Source organism: Meleagris gallopavo, chromosome 22, assembly GCF_905368555.1.
Source record: "Meleagris gallopavo chromosome 22, MGAL_WU_HG_1.1, whole genome shotgun sequence".
NCBI lineage: Eukaryota > Metazoa > Chordata > Aves > Galliformes > Phasianidae > Meleagris > Meleagris gallopavo.
Genome location: NC_139425.1, coordinates 720,063 through 743,947, shown reverse-complemented (window position 1 = coordinate 743,947; position 23,885 = coordinate 720,063). Strand labels below are relative to the sequence as shown.

General features: G+C 45.0%; 1 protein-coding gene across 2 annotated transcripts in view; it reads left to right on the top strand.

Moving 5' to 3' along the window:
* The window catches only part of RALGAPB (Ral GTPase activating protein non-catalytic subunit beta), a 64,231-nt gene extending 41,026 nt beyond the window's left edge, over nt 1–23,205 (top strand). For both annotated transcript variants that reach the window (XM_085241720.1, XM_085241719.1), the window contains exons 18-30: nt 73–224; nt 1,667–1,854; nt 3,510–3,616; nt 5,209–5,361; nt 5,964–6,173; nt 7,069–7,227; nt 9,866–10,031; nt 12,266–12,388; nt 13,153–13,289; nt 14,504–14,612; nt 16,815–16,893; nt 17,431–17,579; nt 19,321–23,205. In XM_085241720.1, coding sequence (XP_085097846.1) covers nt 73–224; nt 1,667–1,854; nt 3,510–3,616; nt 5,209–5,361; nt 5,964–6,173; nt 7,069–7,227; nt 9,866–10,031; nt 12,266–12,388; nt 13,153–13,289; nt 14,504–14,612; nt 16,815–16,893; nt 17,431–17,579; nt 19,321–19,514 — 1,926 coding nt within the window. In that variant the 3' untranslated portion in view covers nt 19,515–23,205. The remainder of the gene's footprint in view (nt 1–72; nt 225–1,666; nt 1,855–3,509; nt 3,617–5,208; nt 5,362–5,963; nt 6,174–7,068; nt 7,228–9,865; nt 10,032–12,265; nt 12,389–13,152; nt 13,290–14,503; nt 14,613–16,814; nt 16,894–17,430; nt 17,580–19,320) is intronic.
* The last annotated feature ends 680 nt before the right edge of the window (nt 23,206–23,885 follow it).

The window sequence follows — 23,885 nt, the reverse complement described above, 5'->3', positions numbered from 1 at the left end:
GCTGTTTCTCTGAGGTCTCTGAGACGTCTGTTGGAATGCTTCTGTTTTAAGGTAGTTCCTCGTGTGTTTTAGGATTGTTTAAAGGAGGTACTGGAGATTGTGGAGCTGGGTATTTCAGGAAGTAAATCCAAGAGCAGTGAACAAGAGGTGAAGTACAAAGGAGATAAGGAGCCAAACCCTGCATCCATGAGAGTGAAGGATGCTGCAGAAGCTACGTTAACGTGGTATGTAATTTCTCAGAGCGTGTTCATTGTTTAGCATTGCTTTGTCAGAGAATGCTTTAATGAGGGGTTTCCACCTGGTACGTAGTTGAGAGCATCTGAAAAGTCATCCAGAGGTTCCTTCTGGTTTGTCTTTGGGGCAGGGTTGTCTTCCCCCTTCCATTATAGATGTCCAGCAAGAAAAAGATTCCTGTAATTGCTGTCTTCTTTCTGCCCCTTCCTTTCCTTGGAGAGCAAAACCTTCTTGCAGCCTCTGATGTTCTGCTCTTTGCCAATGCAGAGAGCAGCTCCTTGTGTCTCCCACTTCCCCTTGTCACCTTGTCCTTCCATTCCCACAGCCTTCTCCTTGGCCTGACAAATTATGCTTTCCCCACACTTTTCCCCACACGGTAGCTACTGCCTCCTGTGTAACACAGCAGGCAGGTACAAGCTAAGGCAGGGTGGGACATCATTCTGCCCACTGAACTGGGCTTGCTTAATAGATCTGGGAGACTCTGCTGGAAATGTGATTGCAGATGATGTGTGGGTGGGGAGAGGGAGCACAGAATAAATTGAGATTCACTCCAGAGAAGCTGAAAAGTGCTGTTTTACTGGATGAATAGCATGGTGGTGTAGACAGGACAAACTGAAGATGAGTAGGATAAACATGTGTTGCAAAAGGTGCGAGCTGCTTGCTTATTTTGTTTGTTCTACTTCACAATAAAATCATTATAAACTTTACTATTAGTAAAAACAATGGTGTAATTATGAAAGCAGCTTCTCATTGGAACTTGTGGACAAACTTTTCTTGTTATCTGAAAAAGGGCACCTTTTTCTTTTGTTTAGAGGGATGCAGATATCTGTTTTCCAAGGGAAAAGTGTGGCAGGAGGACTTCAGTAAATTTATTATAGATCTGAGTGCAGCCCCATTCAAAACATATGAACTCCAGTCAGTGACACTGCATGGAAACCTCTGCTCTTGCTGTTGGCTCCTGTCATGGAGGTTTTCTGTTGGGAAGATCCTGCACAATTTCAAATTATTTAAATCTATATATTTTTAGGTGTCTTGTGTATGCCTTGCTTGTTGATATTGAACAGTGGGTTAAATTATGGAGGAGTATCTCAAATCATCCATAATATTCTTATAAGAACAAACAAAAAAACCTGTAGAACTACAGATTATTTTTTGCTCTAAAATGTATCTTACTATCTCTATGACCTAGCTTCTAGATGAACTTGTTCTATACGCAGATTACTCTTCTTTGAAGGATTCGTGTGCGTTTTTTTCTGAAATTACTGGTTCTCTTTTAAGACAAGCTGATGGGATAGTGCAGTGATTGGTTTGTGCTAACCATGAGGGTAACTGCTGTGTCGAGATCCAAGTGAAGAAAAGAGTGGAAGTCTGCTTGGGTGGGACAGTAATCTGTTAATCTGTTGTGACTTCTGTCTTTTTTTCCCATTTGCAGTATTATGCAGTTACTTGGAGCATTCCCTTCTCCCAGTGGCCCTGCTTCCCCTTGCAGCTTAGTGAATGAAACCACATTAATTAAATATTCTCGCCTACCCACCATCAACAAGCATAGTTTCCGTTACTTTGTTTTGGATAACAGTGTCATCCTGGCAATGTTGGAGCAGCCTCTAGGGAACGAACAAAGTAAGTCCAGCAGTCACCATTCCTTGTTCCTCTTGTTAAAACTCCCAGCATGCAGCTGTAGGAAAAAGAAAAGGTACTACATCGTGTGGTTCTGTCATTTTTCAGGGCCCTACCTGATCTGTGGACATGCAGCTGAATAGAATGTTGCTCTGGAATGAAGTGGCAGGGCTAACTTCCATGTCAGTGATAGTCAGACATATACAAGCCCTCCTAAATAGTTCACACGGTTGCCTTTCATCCTTTAAGACCAGATGCGTGCAGCTGAGTGCAGAATGGTAGCTGGTGGACAAAAGCAGTGCCATTGCATTATGAAGACATCCATGCTTTGACCAAGGAGAGCATTTATTAAAAAAAATCTATTATTTACACGATGCTTTGAACTGAATAACTGATCTCCTTAAATTCCCCTTCCTAATGTATCAAGGCATCGCCAAACAGAGTCAGTGAAACTCTTCTCCTGCACTGGCTTCACCAATGCTAAGAGGAAAGTTGTTTTTTTATGAGTTGTGTTCCAGAATCTCCCATCCCGTGGGGAATGGCTGTGCAGATCCTGCAGCCATTGCCACACGTCCACCCTCAGTCTGGGTTGGAGCCAACGTGTTCCTGACTGCAGGGTGTGGAACGTGCCAGAACAGCTGAGCACTTCCCACCCTTATTCTGCCTGTGCTAAATGAATTACTGAGGAATCCTGTAAAGCTATTATGATCTGAAATTAAATTAGCTTTACTTGCTATGCAGAACTTGCTTACAAATCCCCTTTGAAATACAAGATTAATTGCAGTAATACTTAAGTGTGTCAGCTCTGTTCTGAGGCAGACTGCTGTAGTGAATCATTGCGGGCCTGGTGTGCTGCCCAGGAAATGGCAGCAAAGAGGTGCCTGTCTGGTAGTTACCCGGTGGTGTCACTTTATGGTCTACATGCACAAAAGATAAGACACACGTCTTTAAAAGGTGAAAAACTGTAAAGGTGTGATTCCTCTTCTAAGGTGGCCTTTAAACCTTGAAGGGAGACTGGAATCCCTGCCATAGAACCCCGACTGTGCAAGTGGAAAGGCACAGAGGGAGGACTGCAGCCAAGCTGCTCTCTGAACAGAGTCAATATTGAACTCAGAGCAGGTTGCTCATGGCTTTGTGCAGGTAGGGCTTGGAAACCTTGGAGGAGTTTTAGAAATGTTTTCACTGCGTAAAGTTAGAATCTTCCCCCATCTTAGTTTGATTGATGGATGCCTTTCCACCATTCCTATTGCCATTATTTGTGTGGGACCTTTACAGAAACTCACGGGAGGTCATGGAAACCACATTTCTGTATGAACATTCGTTGTACCTAAACAGGCAGTGGCCGAATAATTTTTTAATTCATAGGAATAATTTGGAGAGAAAATCAGTGATCTGCATGAATTTGGACTAAGGTTACTTCTAATGATGACATGGAGCTGATCTGGCTACTGCTGAACAGAGCAGTTCTCTGCTGCAGAGAGGGAGATTACATTCAGTGTTCACTTCTCACCAGAATTTGTCTTTAGGGTCAGGGAGGGAGTTTTCTTTGAAAAGAAAATCTCTGTAATATGTGTGCTTTGTTATGGTTTGATTACTGTTCAATGAAGTATTTGTGATTTATGATGACGTATTCTTCTTTTCACCTATGTGCTTTGCAGATGACTCCTTCCCCTCTGTCACAGTTTTGATCCGTGGGACGTCTGGAAGATTTGCATGGGCCCAGCAACTCTGTCTTTTACCAAGAGGAGCTAAAGCAAATCAAAAGGTCTCTATCAAGGCCCATAAAGAAATCTTTAACTTAGAAATGTTCAGCTGAAATTCCACTAGTGTGAGACAGCCCCACAGATCTGGTGATTTTACATTAAGGCTGAGCCACGGGGCCTTTAGCTGTAGGTAATGTGACGCATCTCTGGTGACTCTTTACAGCTCGTGATTAATATTAAATATAGGCTGTAAAAGTACTGTTGCCTTCTAGGTTTGTGTGGGAGGGTGGGAGAACTCTCCTTATTCTCATTTTTTAAAAGCATCTTCTAAGCTGATGAAGCAATGGACCGTGTGCTTAGTGTGCAGGCACAGCTGGTGTGCTGATGTTAGGATGTCAGGCAAAGCTTCTGCAGCAGAAGGAAGAAAGTCTGGAGATAACGTGTGAGATGCTGCTGAGAGAGCAGCTGTTAAAACTGCAGAGCTCTCTGTTGCAAAGATGGCTGTGAAACTGCTGTGGAAAAGCCTATCGAGGTGGACTTTGGAATGCTTCTGGACAGTAATGGTGGAGGATAAATTTCCCAATAAATGACGTTTTAAGTAGAATCTCGTACTGCAGTTGCCTGGTGGATTATATCCTTGCATTACCAAAATTTCTTTGTTTGTAAACATCTCCCAAATGTTCAGACTGTTTGTATAATGTAACTGAAATGTGGGCCTGTCAGTCTCAGCTGTCACGTTAACATGGAGATGGCTGTGATCTCTGCAGTGCAGCCCTTGGGAGGACCCTTCACTGGATGCCTTTGGAGCTGTGCTGTCACTGTAGCTGAAGCGTTTTGCTGAACAGTGTCAGTTCACGGGTGTTGCCTCCCACACCAAAGGAGAAGTCAGACTTTGGCTGGGGACCTAACCAGTCTTAAGGGAATCATTCCAACTTAAAAGCATTACTTAACTTCAAGATTTGCCATTTTTAAGTGTACTTGGTAGTAAATACACTCATAAAGCGGTGTTCAAGGTGTAATTAAAGGTCTCTCTTGCTTGGAGCTTAGACACATGCAAACCTGCAACCAGACCTTCGGTTGCTTTCATCTGTAATGTCAGTTTTTGAATTGCACAGTATAGCATAATGCAGCAGCATTAGCAAAACTGCACGAGGATAGATAATGCAGGGCGGTTGCTACCCTGGTGGGCATCTTGCTGCTGGCCCACAGCATTGCTGCTGTTCACTTCAGGACTTCTCAGCTTCACTTGTTGAGCTCATCATAGCCAGTAAGGCATAGCTGTTAGCTTTCCTTAAACATGGTTGAGACGGATTTTAACCTAAAAATAAGATGTTGCCACGCAAGCTTGCTGTTTTTAACAGGATTTGCAACTGCTTAGACATAGGTGGTAAGCAAGTGTAATAAACATGACTACAACCACCAAAAGGGACAGAATGTTGTCTTTCTGTTTTATTTTTATTTTTTAATCTATTTTTCAGTACAAGTCTATTCAAGTTTGAGGCATGTCTGAATGCTTTTTAACGATCCTCTCATGTAAGAATTAGCAAACCTGTGATGGGAGGGAATATTTCCCATATACTATAAGCACGTATTTTCTGCTGATGCAATGCCCTGAGTGAAACTGTCTCCCTGCCCACCTTTTTTTTTTTGTCAGACTTTTGTACCAGAACCTCGACCAGCTCCTAAAAATGATGTTGGATTGAAATACAGTGTGAAGCACCGGCCTTTTCCTGAAGAAGTGGACAAGATCCCATTTGTGAAAGCAGACTTAAGCATTCCTGATTTACATGAAATTGTGAATGAGGAGGTAAGGGAAGTTTTGTCTTTGACTTCATTTTGCTCATTTTTCGGCCTGTTCATGAATCACACACTAACTTCTTATTCTTCTGCTTGATTAATTCACGTTACTTAATGGAACCATAAACTTTGAACAAATGAATCTGTGCACTACCCCAGGAAGATGGCAGTGCCTTGGATGTGTTCTTGGGGAGCACAGCTCAGCACAGTTCGTTCTGGATTTCAATAGCCTGTAGACCAGTACTGACTGGTGTGACTTTGTTGCATCTTCAAGGGAGATGAAAGGGGCACTTGTTAGATCTTTTATGGTGCATATGTAAAAATAGAAGTATTCTAAAGCTTCGCAGTACTTTAGGTTTTATTCACTTAGGAGGAAGATGCTGTATCTGATGCTGGGTGCATAAATTTGCAACAGCTCTCCCAGGCAAACAGGGTTGAAAGAGATTGAAAGAGATATTCACTTTTAACCTTGCAAGGTCTCATTGACAGTGCTTTGGTAAACATCCTGGTGGGATTGCAGCTGCTGCATGTGCCTTATGGCTTTGCTAAATGTCGGGGCTGTTGTAAGTGCTTTGAGAGTTTGGTATTTCACGTCTGTACAATGTATTTCAGCTCGAAGAGCGACATGAGAAGCTGAGAAATGGCATGGCCCAGCAGATTATTTTTGAGACTTCCATAGATCAGAAAAGTGAGGACGAGTGGCGTAAGAAGAGCTTTCCTGATCCAATCACAGAGTGTAAGCCCCCACCGCCGGCACAGGAGTTCCAGACAGCACGCCTGTTCCTCTCCCACTTTGGGTTTCTGTCGCTAGAGGCATTGAAGGTGACCTCCTAATTTCTTGTGTCATACTGATGGCATGAGTACCACTATGGCTTGGCTTAACAGAAGAGGAAAGCTTAAGTTTCGTTAGTGGGAGATTTTTTTGTGCATTGCCAGCTGCTTTTGTGCTGTCATCTACATGAGTTAGGTGGCGAATTTCCATCTTTCAGGATTGAGAACAGGGTTGTGAAAGGCCTTGCCTGAAGCCGAACATGCTCTGAATAGGTGGCTATCAGTGTACTTTTGCAGAAGGTGCATTAACTCTCACACTCACCTGTTTGTATTTGGTGTTATTATTCCAAATTGAGCTAGGGATGCTTTATAACCATTTCTGAATTATGACTGCCATACAAGTTTCTGTTCCAGGAATTGTATTGAAGTACTCCATGTAGAAAAAAACCCACATCCTTAAATTGAAATTCTGCCTTTTAAATGAGAATTTTGCCTTTCATTTGTTGTATTTTCTTCCAGAAAACTATCAATGTTAGGAGGCAAAGTAGCTATTGCAAAAATAAACAGAAAGATGCTTAATATTATGTATATTGCTGGTATATAGGTTACAGCAATAAAAACAAAACGAGATGCAGTGCAGCTGTAGACAGTAATGTGGCATTTTGAAAGTCTCTGCTGCTTTTGTTGTGGAATGGAGCAGGTTTTGAGCAAATTGTTGCTTGTGTGTTACTTGAAAAGTGTTAGTTTTCTTCTGTAATGAGGATAAGTTAAATGCAACAAACTGTCAGACTTCTGCTTGTTGTTGATCATATATAACACTATTATATTGAATCAGATTTTTTTTGTGTGGTTTTGATTCATTTTTAACGGATCAGTGTGAAAACCACAGAGATCTTTTCAAACAGGAACATTTTTCTAAGCTATTGAACTCTGATCTATCCAACAGGAGCCTGCTAACAGTCGTCTACCTCCTCACCTGATTGCACTTGACTCTACTCTGCCTGGATTTTTTGATGACCTCGGGTACTTGGATTTACTGCCTTGTCGTCCTTTTGATACTGTTTTCATTTTCTACATGAAGGCGGGCCAGAAGACAAGCCAGGAGGTAAGAGAAGGCATGGAGCAGAGCACTGGAACCAGTGGTTATTGGCTTTGGCTTTATTTACGGCAGGAAGTGTAACAAACCACTGCATATTTTTCATTTGAAAGGTGATTTATTATCTGCATTTAGGATTTTTGTACGTATATGAATGAAAGGATGTATTTGGAATTCAAAGATTCATATCAGAAATGCGTTTCAGTTTGTAGGGAAAGCTGCAAGTTTTTGCATATCAAGTTTGTTCTTGATATGTGCAATATCCAGGTAATTTAATTTGATTTTGATGTCAAACGTTAAAGAAATCAGAAACCTATTGCAAGAAAGTATTACTGCTTTGTAAGTCTTTACATTATACTATTTGTGCTGAAATGCGATTAGGTTAATTAGGTTAATTTGTGCAAATCTAAGCCATGATTTCTTCAGACTGTGATCTGGAAATTCACTGTGAGTTTCTAAGAAGGTTTATGGGCTCAGTGGAGATATTTCTATAATACTTCTATTTCTATTTGTAATTGCTGTACTGAAGAGTAGAAGCATGGCTTCAGAACTGATGAGCGTGTCATTCCCTGTGTGACTGTCAGCATACAAGTGTCAGAGCACAGCAGCACTTTCTATGTCTGAGAGGAACACACCACCAATTCTTGAGGCCAGCATCGTGCTGTTTGTGAGTTTTCAAATCAAAGTTTAGAGTAGCAAGTGAGTGGTCCCCAAAGTCAGTGAGGTATACGGGACGTGATGCCTTCCAGCTGTCCAAAAATGTTCTGCTCTTGCTGGACTAGCAGAGTACTTTTTTCTTCTGATGCTTGTATGCAGTTACAGATTTAGGTGAGACTTTTGTGCAGAAGTTAGTCCTGCAGCATTTGCAGACCTTTGGAAACTCAGTGGTCTGTACTCAGGAGGATTTGCCATGTTAATTACAAAAAAATCTTTTGTATTTGAGAGATTCTGAGTATTAGACAGACAGTGTAAAGATGGCATTCCTGCTTCAAGATCCCAGGACATCTTGCTGTGATTTCTAAGCCTTCTTGGTTGTGCGAAGTCAGAGGCAGTCAGGCTGGTAAGGTGCTTGTCTCTACAGCCCTGAACTGAGGGAGAAACAGCGGTTGTTTCTGTGGTTGAAAAGAAAGAGAACAGAAATAAGTCAGTGGTAATTTTCAATATTAGCAATCAAGAGAGGAGATCAAAGCTGAGCCATGGCACTGCTTTGGGTAGGGATGGCTGTGTGGTGCTACGTAGCCATCCTTGTGCATGTGCTCATGCAGTTCTTATCAGGACCTAATTCTACTCTGCAAGGTGATTCCCACTCCTGTCACAAGGAGTAGTGGCAGCTCTGTGTCTGATGCTGCACAGCCTGAAGCAGTGCCATCCAGTGTGGGTGTTCCTAAGTGAGCCCCAATCTCTCTGCTGTGGTGATGCACCCTGATGGCTTAGAAGGGTGTCGTGGAATTTGTTTGTACAGGGTAATGAAACTGCCCACACCATTGTTATAGTATGATACTTAATAATATTAAATGTCTTTTGAACATGCTCCCTCACTCTTATTTCTTTTTCTGAAGGCGCTCAGTTACAAAACTATACATTTATGTAAACCTTGAGCTTGCATATTTTCTGCAGCTGATGTTGCTCTCTTCTCTGAATTCATTCTGAAATGTAGCTCTGACTTTGCTAAGCGTATTGGTAATATTTCAGCGCAGTGTGTAGTCACTGCTGGAGCTGGGTGCCAGGGCACAGGGCCTTCCTTGCTGGGAGCTTTCTTCCCAGGGCCCCAGCGGTGCAGTTTCTGCTCCAGTGGAGTCTGTGTCCCAGGGAGAGTCGCAGCGCTGCCCCCATACAAACAAACTCCAGAGATCTGCTGGCCACAGAACAAACTCCCTGTGACTCAGAAAGAGAGGACGATGCACTGCATGATGTTGTCTCTGCCCCGTATCCCAGTGGTTCAGTAGGCCAAATGACAAATCATCCGTGTCCCCCTGCGCACCGCTCGGTGCAGCGCTCAGGCCTCAGTTGGTCACACTGGGATTGGGGTGTATTTGGATGAGGAAACAACCTGGATCTTTGTGCAAAGTGAGATTAAGGTTCAAAATGAGCAGTTTGGTGTGGCATTTGATTGAAGTGCACGCTCAATCCTGCTGAAAATTGTTTTGCAGAATCAGTTTCATTATTTAATGTGTGGTGAGGCTGGTGCCCTAAATCACCACACCACGTACGGGTAGTGATGGAATGCCTTTCTTCCAAAATTTCCCCTCAGTCTAATAGTGAAACATGCCCAGAAAATCCTCTTGTTATGTCTGGTATTGATGCAGATTCTGCACTGGACAGGTCTGTGGTTTACCCCTGATGTGTGGATAAATTCTGAAATTACCAGAGAGCGTGTGTGAAATTACCAGGGAGCGGTGTGATTTCAGGCTGCAGCAGAGATGGCAGAAATTAGGATGTTGCCATGCAGGGTGGTTGATGCTGGGCAGCAAGGACCAGTGTCCATCTAGAAAGCCTGGGGTTCCTGACTTTCTGAAGGTCTCTATTTGGTCAAAACCATTTTGATGACACAAAATTTTGGATGATAGAAACAAAGGCAGGATGAGGAGGGAAAGAGCAGTTTCCAGGAGCCCCCGTACATACCTGGCGCTTCTGCTGGTTGTTTCAGATCCTGAAGAACATGGAGTCTTCCAGAATTGTTCAGCCACACTTCCTGGAGTTCTTGCTGTCCCTTGGCTGGTCTGTCGATGTGGGGAAGCACCCTGGGTGGACCGGGCACGTCTCCACGAGTTGGTCCATCAACAGCTGCAGCGATGAAGAGGGACCTGAACAAGGTAAACGTAGTCAACTGTGTAATACTGAGTTTTGTCTCCTATTGGATAAAACTGGTTTAAATTCTTTGTTCCTGTGTGTCCATATGAGCACTTGCATACTTCTTTCACATTTTAAAAAGCATTTTCTAGAAAGGTACATGTAAATTGATGAAGCTTCAAGACCAAGTGATTAAAGTGATGTGTCTGTGTTGTTGGGAGGAAGTCATTTCAGCAAGGAACACCATTTCCCATACTTCTGGCAGACTTAGTGAGTCTTGTTATGTAGTCCAAAACGAAGATTCAGATGAAATTGGGAACAGATTTCAGTGTGTACTACCAGATGTGCTTGAAATATTGTGTGATTTTTTTTGTGCTCTGTAAGTAGATTAAAATGAGCTGTTGACGATAATAAGTTAGCTGTAATCATGCTGGGTAGTAAGTAATGAAAACACGTGGCTGTTTGTAGGTCACTGAGGCTGGAGCCCACACACAGCTCTTCTGCTGTCCTGCTTCATTCACTCTGCTTCTTTTCCACTACAGCAACTCTTCCTCTGGGCTTGTCTTGTACTGTGACTGACTACAGGCTTTTCTGAACATAACTACAAATGATAGAAGGTTTGAGGTGTTGGGAGGGCTTAAGAGAACAGATGTATGGCTTTCTCAGAACGAGTCAAGAGAGGTTACGGAATGGCCAGGGCTTGGTTTGTTATTTCTTTCAGGATGGAGTTGTTGTGCTTCATACTGGGGCAGAGCCCTCTCCCTTCCTTTTCTGGTTGGAGTTGTCAGTATGGCTGCACAAAAGATAGTGCCCTGCTTGGTGAGGTAACCCGTTTTAATGTGTGCTTCTTAACTTGGAAGGTGACTTTTAACTTCAGCCATTGGAGTTAGATCATAGATGACCAAAAGGATGGATTTGTTTAATGATAATTTGTTTGATGAAAGAAGGGACAGAAAAAGCAATCAGAAATGGGAGCGAAGGAAGGCTGCATCAGGACTGGCTCTGATGCTGGGAAAAATCTACAAGGGAGCTGCACCTTTACTCCAAATCTGCTGCTTCAGATTTTTAGCCATTGCTTGCTAGGGTTGGACAAACTCATCAGTACTTTGGTTAGTTTTTTCCCCACACACACCTTGTGGCTGATGGCTGATGCTGCTTGTTTTGTTAAGTGTGTATTCTCTTTGCGGATGGCTCTCATTAAAACAAAAAACACACCAGGAAAAAAAAAGCCAAACAAACAAACAAAGACAACATTCGGGAGAGTAAAAGAGCTTCCAGTGGGATGTAATTAAAATAAATTTACAAGCATCTGTTTTGGTTTTGTTTTCACATCTTCTCCCTCTAATCCCCCCAGCCCCAAGGGGAAAGAAGTTCTTAATTTGGGTTGAGTTGCTGCTCCCTGAGAGCAGTGGGCTTGAGAGATTGCTTCCTGATGGCGAGGCATGGCCCCGAGCCCCGGCGTGCCGCTGGCCATGGCTGCACGTCAGTGTGCTGGATGTCACCGCCGCGCTGCTTTCGCTGAGGCAGCTGTTCAGGGGCTCCTCTGTAAGCTGGCTCAGAGAAATAATTCGGCTTAAAGCCTTTCCTGTTCTTTCTGGAGGAGGTATGGAGAAAGGAAAAGGTGGTTTGGGTCATTTTCTTGTAGCATGGCTCCACTGAAGACTTATTTGCTCTCTGTACGTGGCAGCCTGACATGTTGACCAGCTGAGAGGTGGGAATAAGTGGGGGCTGAGAACTAGGAGCTTTCTTGCATTAGCTTCAATTCAAGGGTGTGGGTTTTTTTTTAAATTATATATAGAGAGAGGAATTTATAGAAATTGGCTTAAATCTAGAATATTGTCAGGTTGAAGCTACAAATGTAAGCTGTCTTCTGAAATTTAATGACAAACTGAACAAAGCCTATGTTAAGGAAATGAGTAGAAATAGCTACTGGATGAATTACTGTAGGAGATACTTACTTAGTGACTATTTAGTGACTACCTTGGACTGTTCAGTCTGAGGAAAGTATGATATATGGTAAGTATAATTGAAATATATTCAGAGTAAATCCTCTTTCCAACCCTTGGTGCTATTTACTTTAAAATATCAAAAAAGTTTCTCTGAAAATTGTTGTTAGCCATGAAATTTAACTGTGAAATCGTCTCATTTTAAAATGTGACTTATGTGATTTCTTCTCATTGCACCTTGTGGTTGAAGGTCTGTGCCTAGAGAGATGAAACTTCCTTCTGAATTAACCTTCCATTTGTGTTTGTTTCAGATGATGTAATAATTTCAGAAGATGTTGGAGCAAGTATCTTCAATGGGCAGAAGAAGGTGCTGTATTATGCAGATGCCCTGACAGAAATAGCTTTTGTTGTCCCATCACCAGTGGAGTCCCTAAGTAAGATCATTTTACGTATGCATTTTTAAAAACAAAACACAATACAGAAGAACAACAGCTGTTGGGTTTTTTTTTTTTTAATAGAGAGCTTTGGCAGAAGCAGAAACAGGATCCTTGTCAGAAAAGCACTGATTTAAATATCCTAATCCTTAGAAACCTTCTGAGGTGTTACCTGTTCAGTGCTCCTTTGTTTTCCCAGTCTAAGCATCAAATACCATCCAGGTTTGCTGGTAGTACATGCTTGCTTGGGTGCCTTAGGTCGGATGTATGGGTTTCTTCTGCAGTTCTGACACTGTTACAATGTACTCATCCCTGCTATTGAGTTCAGAGCAGTTTTGCTGGTGGTTTTGTTCTTCTCTGTCCCTTCTTGTTGTTGAGGCGCTCCTGCAACACAAGGAGGAGCATTTCCCTAACAACCACATGGACAGTGTCGTGGTCTTTCACCACCTGGTTCTGCACGATGCTTTCAAAGGGTTGTAAGGAAATTATAGCTGCAGGAAGAGGCTGTGTTGTGTGGGAAACATAATGAGACAGTGTGCTTCTGAATCCATAGGGAGTGCTTTAATTGCAGTCAGGTTCTGGGTAACTCGCTGTTATCCACTGCTGAATTCTCTTCTTGATTTTGAGCTCTATTTTGACTTGACTGTACATCCATCCATGTATGTTCAGTTTCAAAAAGTTTCAAGCCTGTACATATGATAACAACGTGGGGGAATTTTTTGGGCAGAAGAAAAGACAAAACTCACTTTTCTGTTGGCTTATAGCTGATTCATTGGAAAGCAATGTCTCTGATCAAGAAAGTGACTCTAACATGGACCTGCTGCCGGGAATATTAAAACAGCCATCCTTGACACTTGAACTCTTCCCCAATCACACAGACAATCTTAATCCCTCTCAGCGGGTAAGCCAAAACTTGCACTGAAAAATGGCATTTATTTGTTTGGCGGGGCTTTTTGTTGATTTTTTCTTTTCTTCAGGACGCACAGTGGTGCATGTGGGTTTTGATAGCACACAATTCAGTCTCCTGACATTTGGAGTCACTCGTTCCTAGATGTCAATCTTTCACAGCAGCTTCAGTCTGGCTAGCATTTACACCTACAGTAGGAGATTGCAAAGTTACATTAATTAACTATAAAACTGAAACTTGCTAAGTAGGAACATCTTATGTACTAAAATTTTGAAGTGTATGCAGGAAAAAGTATATGCAGTATTCCTGAAGTAAACCGGGCCCCAGTCCATGCTTGGAAATTCAGGATGGACTGACATGACTGTTCATCCCTACCTGATTTAAAACAGCCTGTATCAGTTGTGGCTGAATTATCTAGAGTGAAGTTGCTTGAGTGTGGTAACAAAGCAGAAAGACTTGAACTTTGAACGTAAAGGATTTACAACTGCTTATTTCTGGTTATAAATTTACTTCCAGATGTACTTTCACAAAGATTCTAAATCAGTAAGTATGTTAAGAAAAACTTGAATGAGTTTTTAAGATGATTAAATGACTCATCTAAATAGCAGCTGTTGCCTGGGTCCCTTTTTATTGGACTTGCAGAAAATTACTCTGAGTATAAGCACAGTAAAAGTAGGAACAAATGAATTTGAGTGTAGGGCAGGAGCCTCAGTTTCACTCACTGGATTGGGTGGGAAAATTAGCAAGGAAAAAGGCATTTCTTTGGGTAATGAGTAGATTTGCTCCAAAATACTGAGTTGATAATGAGAATATCATAAAGCTTTGCCATGATGAGTGTGCTGGGTTCCACAATAGCATGGGAACAAAGCAGGGCACGTGCATGTTCCCAAGGAACGTGGAGAAATTGCACTGAATTGCAGCTTGGACATGTGTGACAAAGCTGGGGAAAACAAAAAATTGACATAGTTTTCAATGTTTAAAGGAGTGAGAGATTTTTCTCTTGTTTATGTTGAATATAAGTATTGTGGAGACCCAAATTACTGCTTTTAAGAGAGGTAGTCCCACTGCAGCAGCCCAATGGTAATCATTTGCTGAGGCTGTACCTGTCTGAAATCTGAAGGACAAAGAAACAATTGATGAGATGCTTTAGGTAAATCCCTGGGCTTCTGGTGTTTGCAAATCCTGCTTTTCTTTTGTGTTCCAAACAGCTCAGCCCGACTTCCAGATCCAAGAGGGTGCCTCAGGGCCGGACCATTCCACCAATGGGACCTGAAACCAAAGTGTACGTGGTCTGGGTTGAACGTTATGATGATATAGGTGTGTAGAATTTTCATTGTTCACTGATGTAGCAACAGTACAGAAATGAGAGGAAAAGCTCAGCTCCATTCCTCTAAAAAAAAAAGTGCTAAATCCTTATTTATTTCTATAACTGACACTCAAGATTCTAAAACCGTTCTTTGATATTTGAGTGATGGTCCATGGGGGTGTGTAAGTGAATCACTGGCTGTAGATCTGGAGATTATTTTAGCTCTGGCAGTACATGCAAAACACCCTCATGGAGCTTCTCTGTAAGCTCAGTGTATAAGACCAGCAAGCTCTTGGCTGCTGTGTTCTCAGAATGGAGCTGTTGCTCTTCCTTTAGAAAAGTGACTTTCTGACCCTTGTTTTGCTTCTGATCTGCTTGTTCTGTTCTGAAGGGATCATCAATTTCTTGGTACCTTTGAAACTTTCTACTTCGATCTGTCATGTGGAGGGCTCACTTAATCTGCTCACGTTGCCAGTTTGGATGGTGCTGGGCAGCCCGCTGCCTTTCTGCATGCCATTGTTCAGGCAGTGTCCTACTCCTCGTGCTGAATTACTGCTCCTTGCCCTGGTGTTTCCCCCCTGAGTCTGGATAACTGGAGAGAGACCCAGCTTTATCCATCCTGTTGGCCATAGCATGGTTAGTGCTAGCAGCTGTCCCCCAGGCTCGAGGAGTCCTTTGTTCATGAGAGCTTCTTGCACGCTAGTTCTAAGCCATGGGCCAGGCTTTAGTGTGATGTGAGAGCCTGTCTGTGCTGGCCTAGCCTAGCAGGGTCTGTAACACTGCCAGTAACAGATCATCTGTTTGAAGTTGTTATTCTGCCTCTGATTTCTAATTCGGGTTCCCAGTTTAGCATGAATTAAATCCTTAGCACCTCCCAGAGGATAGCAACCAAGAGAGTGCGAGAGATCAGAGGAAGCTTCCCATAAGCTGCCTGTATGAAATGCTCCCTTTCCCACCCAGGACTCTGGCACAAGATCTTTGTGTCCAAAGGAACATACTGCAGAGCAGTGCCTGGGATCGGGATATGCACATGAAGTTCTGGAGCACCTCTTCCTTATCCTGATGTTGGCCCAGGAGGTTTCTCCTTAGCACCAGGAGTCCCTCAACCACTTCATTTCCTGAACTGCTGGTGACCCCGACCCTCTCCTGTGTGGGGGCAGCTCAGGCCGGCTCACTGGAGGGGCAGTGACTGCTGCACACACGTTTCTGCTCAGCTGCTCCTTTAGCAGCCATGGGAATCCTCCAGAGCTGTGGGCCTGAAGCCGAATAAATGAGTCTGTGAGCCTCAGTATGCTTGGCAGTTGGATGTCTTGCGGGGGAGCTCTTGAAGGTTGCTCCTAGCCCAGAGGCTTTGCCTCATCCTTCTTGTGTTCTTGGCTTTTGCCTTATGCCATCTTGGTATTTGTGGAAGAGCTGACTCCGCTGGCCCTCCCTTTGCTTCATCTCGAAATACGTCAGTGGCCACCCGCTCTGTCAGTCCCATGTGCTGTGTGCACTCAGCACCCGGGGTGCGGTGTTACAAAGTGGTTTCAGACTTACACTCTTTCTGCTGCAAAGGTGCTTTGTGTTATCCTGCTGTCTGAATTATACTTGACTTGTTTTTTCCCCAAACTTGTCTGTAAGCTTCTGCCCCTAAACAAATGGGTGGGAAGTGCCACGTTCCATTCCAGTTCTCATTTATTCCTTCTGCACCTGTTAGTAGGACGAGGCAGCGGAGCAGTGGGTTGTGGTGCGCTGAAGGAACGGCGCTGTGTTTGCTGGAGCAGATTGGTATTCCCATGGCAGATCTGCAGATGTGAGCAGCGGTACCATTTGAAATTCCCATCACTGTTCTTGAGGCTGATGACTTGCAGATGGGAGAAGAAGCTACTGAATAATAATTTGAGAAGTGTTTTGTGACTGTGACACATTTCAGCTTCTTTCTGCTTCACTGCTGCTCTGGAGATTTTGACCTTTGGGACTCAGAGAGCTGAGGGTCTGGGATGTGTTCCCTAACCTACTGAGCAGTGGGTGAAGGAGGTGTGCCTGTGTAACAAAACTTAAGGTGTGCTTCAGTAACAAAAACACACCTGGTATCACAGTTTTGCCAGAACATACCTGGTAGAAATGCTGGAGGGTTGCATTGGTTTAACTGACGATAACTTTGCACAAAAACAAAGACGCAAACAAAAACTCTGGGGAAGCTAAACTTTATTCTCTATGTCCTCTTCCAGAAAATTTTCCCCTCCCTGATCTGGTGTCTGAGACCAGCACTGGTGTAGAAACTACAGCCAACAGCAGCACTTCCCTAAGGTAAGACCGCTCTTATTTTCATTGTTTTTCTTGGTTCTCGTGGACATGGTTCTCAGAAGCCATGACACGGTTTTGCATTCTTCAGCTTTCACTGGCAACTCCAAAAACTGTAGACAGTGTTGTTAAAAAGAGAGATGAGCTCCTTCAGTGGATTTGTTTTCTGTTGGGGAAAAAAAAAAATGAAAGGGCTTTTCATATTGCTGTGGTTGAAACAGAAATTAAGGGGTAGAAGATGTGAAGTCTTATTCTTGGGTTTGTGATCCTCCTGGCTTACTCCCTGGTGAGGTGGTTAATGCTGCATGTATGTAATGAAGCTCAAAGTCCCATCTGCAGGGCTTTCAAATTCTGTGGTGACAGAAGTTTGTAGGAACAGTGTAGCTGATGCAGACATCCTAAGGTCCAGAGAATGCACACAAGAACCCTGCTGCTTTAGCCATGAGACATTTTAATGTCTTTTTAACACTGGATCTACAAAGGAAAACACTCACTTTAATTGAAGCAGTGCTATAGAGCTGATTTATATTTTTTTCCCCTAAGATCTACCATTCCTGAGAAAGAAGTTCCTGTGATCTTCATCCATCCTTTAAACACCGGCTTATTCAGGATAAAACTGCAAGGAGCGACTGGGAAATTCAACATGGTTATCCCGTTGGTGGATGGGATGATAGTCAGTCGGAGAGCTCTTGGTAAGCTGACAGGGGTTAGGAACACCTGTGGTTTCTTTTTTTCCTTTTCACTTGGAGGCAGTTCATTGAGTGGTCTGATCCTTCCTGTTCAGCTCTTGTGCATCATGGTCATCCTGCCAGCAATACTTTTGCCTGTACTCCGTCACTAGAAGCAAAGCATAACTAGCACTCTTTGTATCTGTGTTTGTGCTTCCCATTTCTGTTCCTCTGTTATGCCGTTACAGTGAGATCTGGCTGATCCCAAGAACTTAATGGGGATCAGAGTGAAGGAAAGCTCAGGTGTCTGTGGTGTGGGTAATAATGTATCTGCAAAACGCGTGGTCTGGGTTTTGTCGCTGGGTACTGGACATGCCAGCAGATCTGTATTTTGTTCTTCTTGCCACCAGAGTGGCAGAGGGGACAGCAGAGGGAGCAGGTGGTTAGCATTTGGCTGGAGGAGCTGTGGGATAGGGCTGCGCTGTCTGCGGGAACCAGACTTGGAGTAATACAGTAGAAGGAAGAAATGTAGTGTGGATGGAAAGAACAGAAATGTGACCCTGATGCTTAGCGCTGAAGGCCACGATGCTGGTGTTCCTCATCTGCCAAAGGGTCCTGCTGAGTTCCTGCTGGCATGCTGCACTTGTTCTTTCTGTTTTAAAAACAGGCTTGCAATGAAAAGCCGCAGAGATTGGTAGGCCCATGTTAGTGTGTGTGTGCTGTCCACCTTTTCATGTATTCCTGGATGTATTAACGACTGATCTTGGCTGTCTGTGCTGTTACAAACTCAACAACTGGAAATCTCTCTCCAGTGAGAGCTATTCCTGTGAAAGAATGAAATGAATACACTCTGAGCAGAGTACTTGGACATAACCATAAAACTGATGTAGGAATCTGCTGGGGATGACTTCCAGGTTCTGATTTTGCACATGCCGTGCAGTGATGGTGAAAGTGAAGCCAGGCAGGTCCTTCAGATAAAGTTTGTGATCTCAGCTGATAACAGCAGCTTGCACTAATGAAGAACCAGCTGTGTTTCTTCTAGGGTGGTGCTGGTTTTTCGACTGCACTGGGGGTAAAACAATAACATTTGTCTGATCTGTAAGGTCAGCAAATGTAGCTTGTGTGCAGTCAGGAATCAGGTTCTCTAGATAAGGAAAGCTGTGTTTGCTGTTTTACTGACACCTCTGTATAAGCAGAAAAGAGGCCAATGAACACTTTTTTCATGAGATGCATATGAATTTTATTTTGGAATACCAGTAGGTCTGTTGCCACAATCTGTCCTCTTTCCTCCCCCTGCTTGGAGGAGCAGTTCTGCCATCCCTGCTGGCTCTGCAGTAGGTTTGCCATGCCCAGATGGCTCCTCAGCATCACCCACTGCCTCCTCAGACCCAGTCCTTGTGTGCACAGCCTCCAGCTGTCGTACTGCTCTTCTGCTGACAGGACCTGTGTCGCTTACCGACTCAGTCCCGAAGGTGCTGTTGTAGCTGCCTGGCACTGGCAGAGCTGGGGGCCCTCTTTCTCCTCCCGCTGGATGGACTTCACCCCTTTCTTATTGGAGTTTCACGTTAGAACGGGCTTACAGGGCTGGGGACAGGGATTATCAGTCACCAGATGGCTTTCTGAAAAGTTCTCCACTTGGAGCTGCTGAGCATCTTCCCCTGGGTTCCTGGGTGGAGTGGGACCCCATGTTTCCTTTAGCTGTAAAACCATCACAAGGGAAAGTTGAATTTGTTTAAGCTTACTTCAGACGTTCTTTCTTCTTTAGGTTTTTTAGTGAGGCAAACAGTAATAAATATTTGTCGGAGAAAGAGGCTGGAAAGTGATTCATACAACCCCCCCCACGTCCGCCGAAAACAGAAAATTGCAGACATTGTCAATAAGTACCGCAACAGGCAGCTGGAGCCTGAGTTTTATACCTCGCTTTTCCAGGAGGTTGGGCTCAAGAACTGCAACCCGTAGGCCATTATCCTCCCCGGACAATTAGATCAGAGCTTGGTGGCTACAGTAATGAAAACAGTTAAATAACAACAAATTTCCTCAGCCCTCCGGAATTCAGGAAACCGTATTTTAGCACAAGTCAGCAGATACCGTGTGGGAGGAATGAGAAGCGAATCCCAAACATTGCAGTTGGGATACTGACTCAATTCACCTACCCTCAAAAGATTACTTAATTCCAGTCTTCCTGGATGCTCGCAACATAATCTCTTCACGCAGCCATCTATTCCGGGCTAATTGAGAACTGTGTCTCGTTCTGTGAGAAGAAAACAATCAAAGCAAAACCATCTCTGCGTTTAAGTATGAAGAACACGAGGCAAACCAGCCTGCCTTCAGACAGCTCGCTGTGCCCACGCGCTGGAGGAGAGGTGTGGGATCTCTCCTTGAGGAGGGAATCTCTTTCTGAGCCTCGCTGTCCCCTCAAGAACTTCAGGAGAAGTTTCTGACCCCCTCAGCGTTCTGCAGGAGATACGTCATGCTTGAAACGCATTTGTACGGCACAGGGAGGAAGGCTGCTCGGGAATATCAGGTCACCAAGGTGCTGTGTTTTTCAGTACCCCCCTGTGGGTCTGTGCACAGCATTTCTGTCATTCTGGGAACAAACTCAGCACGCGGAGGGGCCTGATTTCAGACACACCGTCTTACCAGATAAGAGATCTTGGTTCTATAGAAACAAGGTTATGACTTTCAGGTCTGTTGCAAAATGTCACATTTAATTTTAGTAGCTTGGTTTTTCTTTATGCAGCTGATTATGTTGAAATGTCTCTGTTGCTCAGTCGTCATTTTCATTAAATGTGCAAACATCTCCTGCTTTCCTTCTGCTGGGCTGAAATCCGAGGTTCTGGGGCTGCCTCCTGCCTGACATTTATCGAATACGCAGCTTTTGCAGCTTCTGCACTTTCCAGAAGCTCCTTTTACACAGACTATGAAACAACTGGAACAGAGAAGTGGAGAACTCTTCTTTTGTCCATTAGCTTGCCATTCCATGGAAAGTCCATTTGGAGTTGTAACTTAAAGTTGTTTTGAGGTTACCGTGCTTTCTCGGCAGCAGTGATTCCCCTTCCCCTCGGTCAGAAGCTTCTCCCTGTGCTGCCGGTGTCTCCCTGGCCCGGCTCAGGCACAGGGCTGGGTGGCTGCCTCACCCCACAGGGAGCAGAGCCGTGTGGATTCGTTTCTCTGAGCGCCGGCAGCTTCCGTTCAAGTGCTGTGCTTCCTCTGTGGCTGCACTCCGGAGCTCAGAGCTGCCCCCAGGCCGTGCTGGGAAAAGATGTTTACAACTGCACTTCAGTGCTGGGAATATGAAAGCTGCAGCGGGCACTGCCCTTCTTGGGAGTGCTTTCAGGCCCCCAGCACAGTCCTGTCTTGTGTGGCTGTAATGAATCATCACTGATGCTCCTGTGTAGGTGCAGCCTGCGATGGCTGGCAGTGCCAGTAAGTAGGGAGTAGGGGAGCATAAACGTAAGCAGGAATTTATGGAGCTCCTCAAGTTATGACAAAGTCTTTCTGGGAAGCTTTTTAATATGCATTGCAATAATGCCTGAGTCACTTAACTTTGATGTTTCAGTTACTTTTTGCAACAGTTCTAACCTGAAACAGTCTTACTTGTTTCATTACAGTTTCCTTGCCAGGGATGTGCCCTAATCCCATCTGCGTGTGGTCTTTCAGGGGGCTCACATACATCTCAAAAGATGTGCAGGTCTCACCTGAGGGGAGCTGGGGGACAGGAGCGTGTGCTGCAGGGCAGGCACAGTGACCTCTCAGGAGGTTTTGATCCAGATGAATCACAAATGGAAAAACAAAACCACGTTGTGAAATCACCGTACAGTGAGCAGAACAGCTGTGCTTCTGCACTGCCCTGGTTGTGAGGGGCAGCGCTGGGTCTGGTGGCAAAGCTGAGGTGGAGCGTGGCCTCGTGTCTGCTCAGCTCTTGCCAGTATGCATTTAATGCACAGGCACTAAATTTACCCACGTTGTGTGTGTACCTATTGGATCTACATAACGGCCAAACACACTTTAGTCCACTGATTTAAAGGCATGACCAATGCATGTTGTAACAAAAAGAAACATACGGAGCGATCAAACGTTTGCACATCTTCAGCAGCTTAAAACCCATATCCCACAGCTGTGAGTGTTACATGCAAAACCATTGGTTTGTAGCCCAGGGAGCTGCAGAAGCTGCTGCTTTCAGGTGCACGGTGCAGTCAGGAGCAGAACTGTGGCTGGGAGGAGCCCTGGGTGTCTCCTGAGTCAGAGAGCCAAAGGAACTGCCTGAAATATTGCATTTTAATGCTTGGCTGAGGAGTAGCACTTCGGTCTGTTCCTGCTTCCATCCAAGGCATGAGTGTGGGGCCCAGCTGAGCAGTGCCCACAGGGAGAGCAGGGCGATGTGTCAGAAATCTTGAAAGAAGAAAAGTTTTGCGTGTGCAGCCGGGGGTGAGCAGCATTTATAACTCCTTCTGATCTGTAAGGTTCAACGTCACACGCAGTGTGATCTGCCCCTCAGTTTGGGGTTTGCAGAGGTGAGCCTTGACGAAAGTCTGAGTGCAGCGCAGCAGTGCTGCGGCTCCAGAAGCGTGCTGTGCTGTCAGCCTTGGTTTGGGTGCAGGCTGCAGTGCCCATGGCAGAGCTGTGCCCGTGCGCAGAGTGTGCTGAGGGTGTGGGTGTGGGTGATGTGAGGAGCAGCACAGGAGCGAAGCCAGGCAGCAGAGCTGGTGGCTGCAGGTGGCCCAGGGTGGCTTCGGCTCTCCTCTCCCAGGGTCTGAGAGCAAAGCTGAGATTGATGTCAGTCGTGACGCTTCTGTTGAGACCCTGAGCTTCTGGGGCTCTGCGCCTCAATCTGCCCTACTGAGTTGGCAGCTTCACAACTTGCATGGCTGTTTTTTGTGTCCATACCCATCGGAGAGCAGATGCCCACCAAGGGGCAGCGCATCGCACCGAGCTGCAGCGCAATCACAGATGTGACACAACCAAACAGAATTCCTCTATTCACACAGTTACGCCTTTGGGTTCGTAATTCTGCTCTAAATGATGGCATCCTCTTAATGGTGCAGAAGGGGGGGGTGGCTGCCACCTTGTTAAATGCAGCGCTGAAATTGCAGAAATGTTGGTACCTTAATAAAGACTCATGTAAAGAAACCATCCTTAGTTAAAGGTACCTGGCAGATGTATGACACACATGCAGCAAGCAGCGGGGGGGGGTGGTGTTGGGGGTCTGCATGCCCGTGTTGGGGCAGCTCCACTGCAACAGAGCACAGCTGTGAGCAGTGACTGCGTGGCTGAGCGAAGCCTTTGAAGGAAGGCAGACATCTTCCACGTGGATGTTAGCAGGAGCAGTTTGAGGTAAGAATGCCAGATATCATGTGCTTCGAGTCATACACACTCTGTATGGATCTCTGTATGTTGCCAAGACATGATCTTTTTGTTTCTACTGTATTTTTCTGTAAATACCCCCAGCGCTAAGTTGTAAAGTAAAGGCAAAATGTAAATATGAAGATGTGAACTACGTTCCCTCGTCTCTAGTCCTTTATCTCCTATTTGTTTAGGGAAGGCACACGAAAGCTTGTTTGTATTTATGCCAATTCTTTGTCCAGGAGAAACACATCAAATATTGAATGTAACACAATTAGTCCAATAAATTTTAAAGATTCTTATCTAAGCGACTTTTCAGCTTTCCATTTTTGATGTTAATTTTCCAGTTCCTTTGGTTGAAAATACCAACGATGGCGCTTCCCATGAGCACCAACACGTTGTGCACCCTCTGCTGCGCTGCTCACAGGGGGCAGGAGGCCCCGTTGCAGGGGGTGGGTGCAGACGAAGCACTAAAGCCGTGTGGTTAGAATGCAGCACCGCCAGGATTGCACAAACTGCTTTATTTGGTGCAAACTGGGGATAAGGAATTTCTGATCTCGGTCGCTCAGACTGAGAGCGGAGCCAGGCCATGGGGTGCTGCCTCCTGCCAAGGCAGTGCAGCTGGGAGCAGCCCGGGCCCTGGGCCCAAGAGGCTTTGCTGGTCTGGGCCCGGCTGTGCATTCCGGTGCCCAGCAGTGGGTCTGGCAGCCCTGCCGCCCCGCCGTGTCCCCACACACAGCAGTGCAGCACGAAGCTCCTCTGAGACTGCGGCTTTTCTTGGGGAGTGGAAGAGAAACCACTGGAGGAACCCTTCGGAAACCCCGGGCAGAGCAGTGCAGTGCCCTCAGCACAGGCACCGCAGTGTGGGCTGCTCCCTGCTGCCCAGGGGGGCGGCGAGATTTTCTGCTTGATACACCGAGGTACAATTTGTTATCAGAAACACCCGCACTGCAACCCAGGGCTCACCTCTGCCCTCAGCTCAGCTCC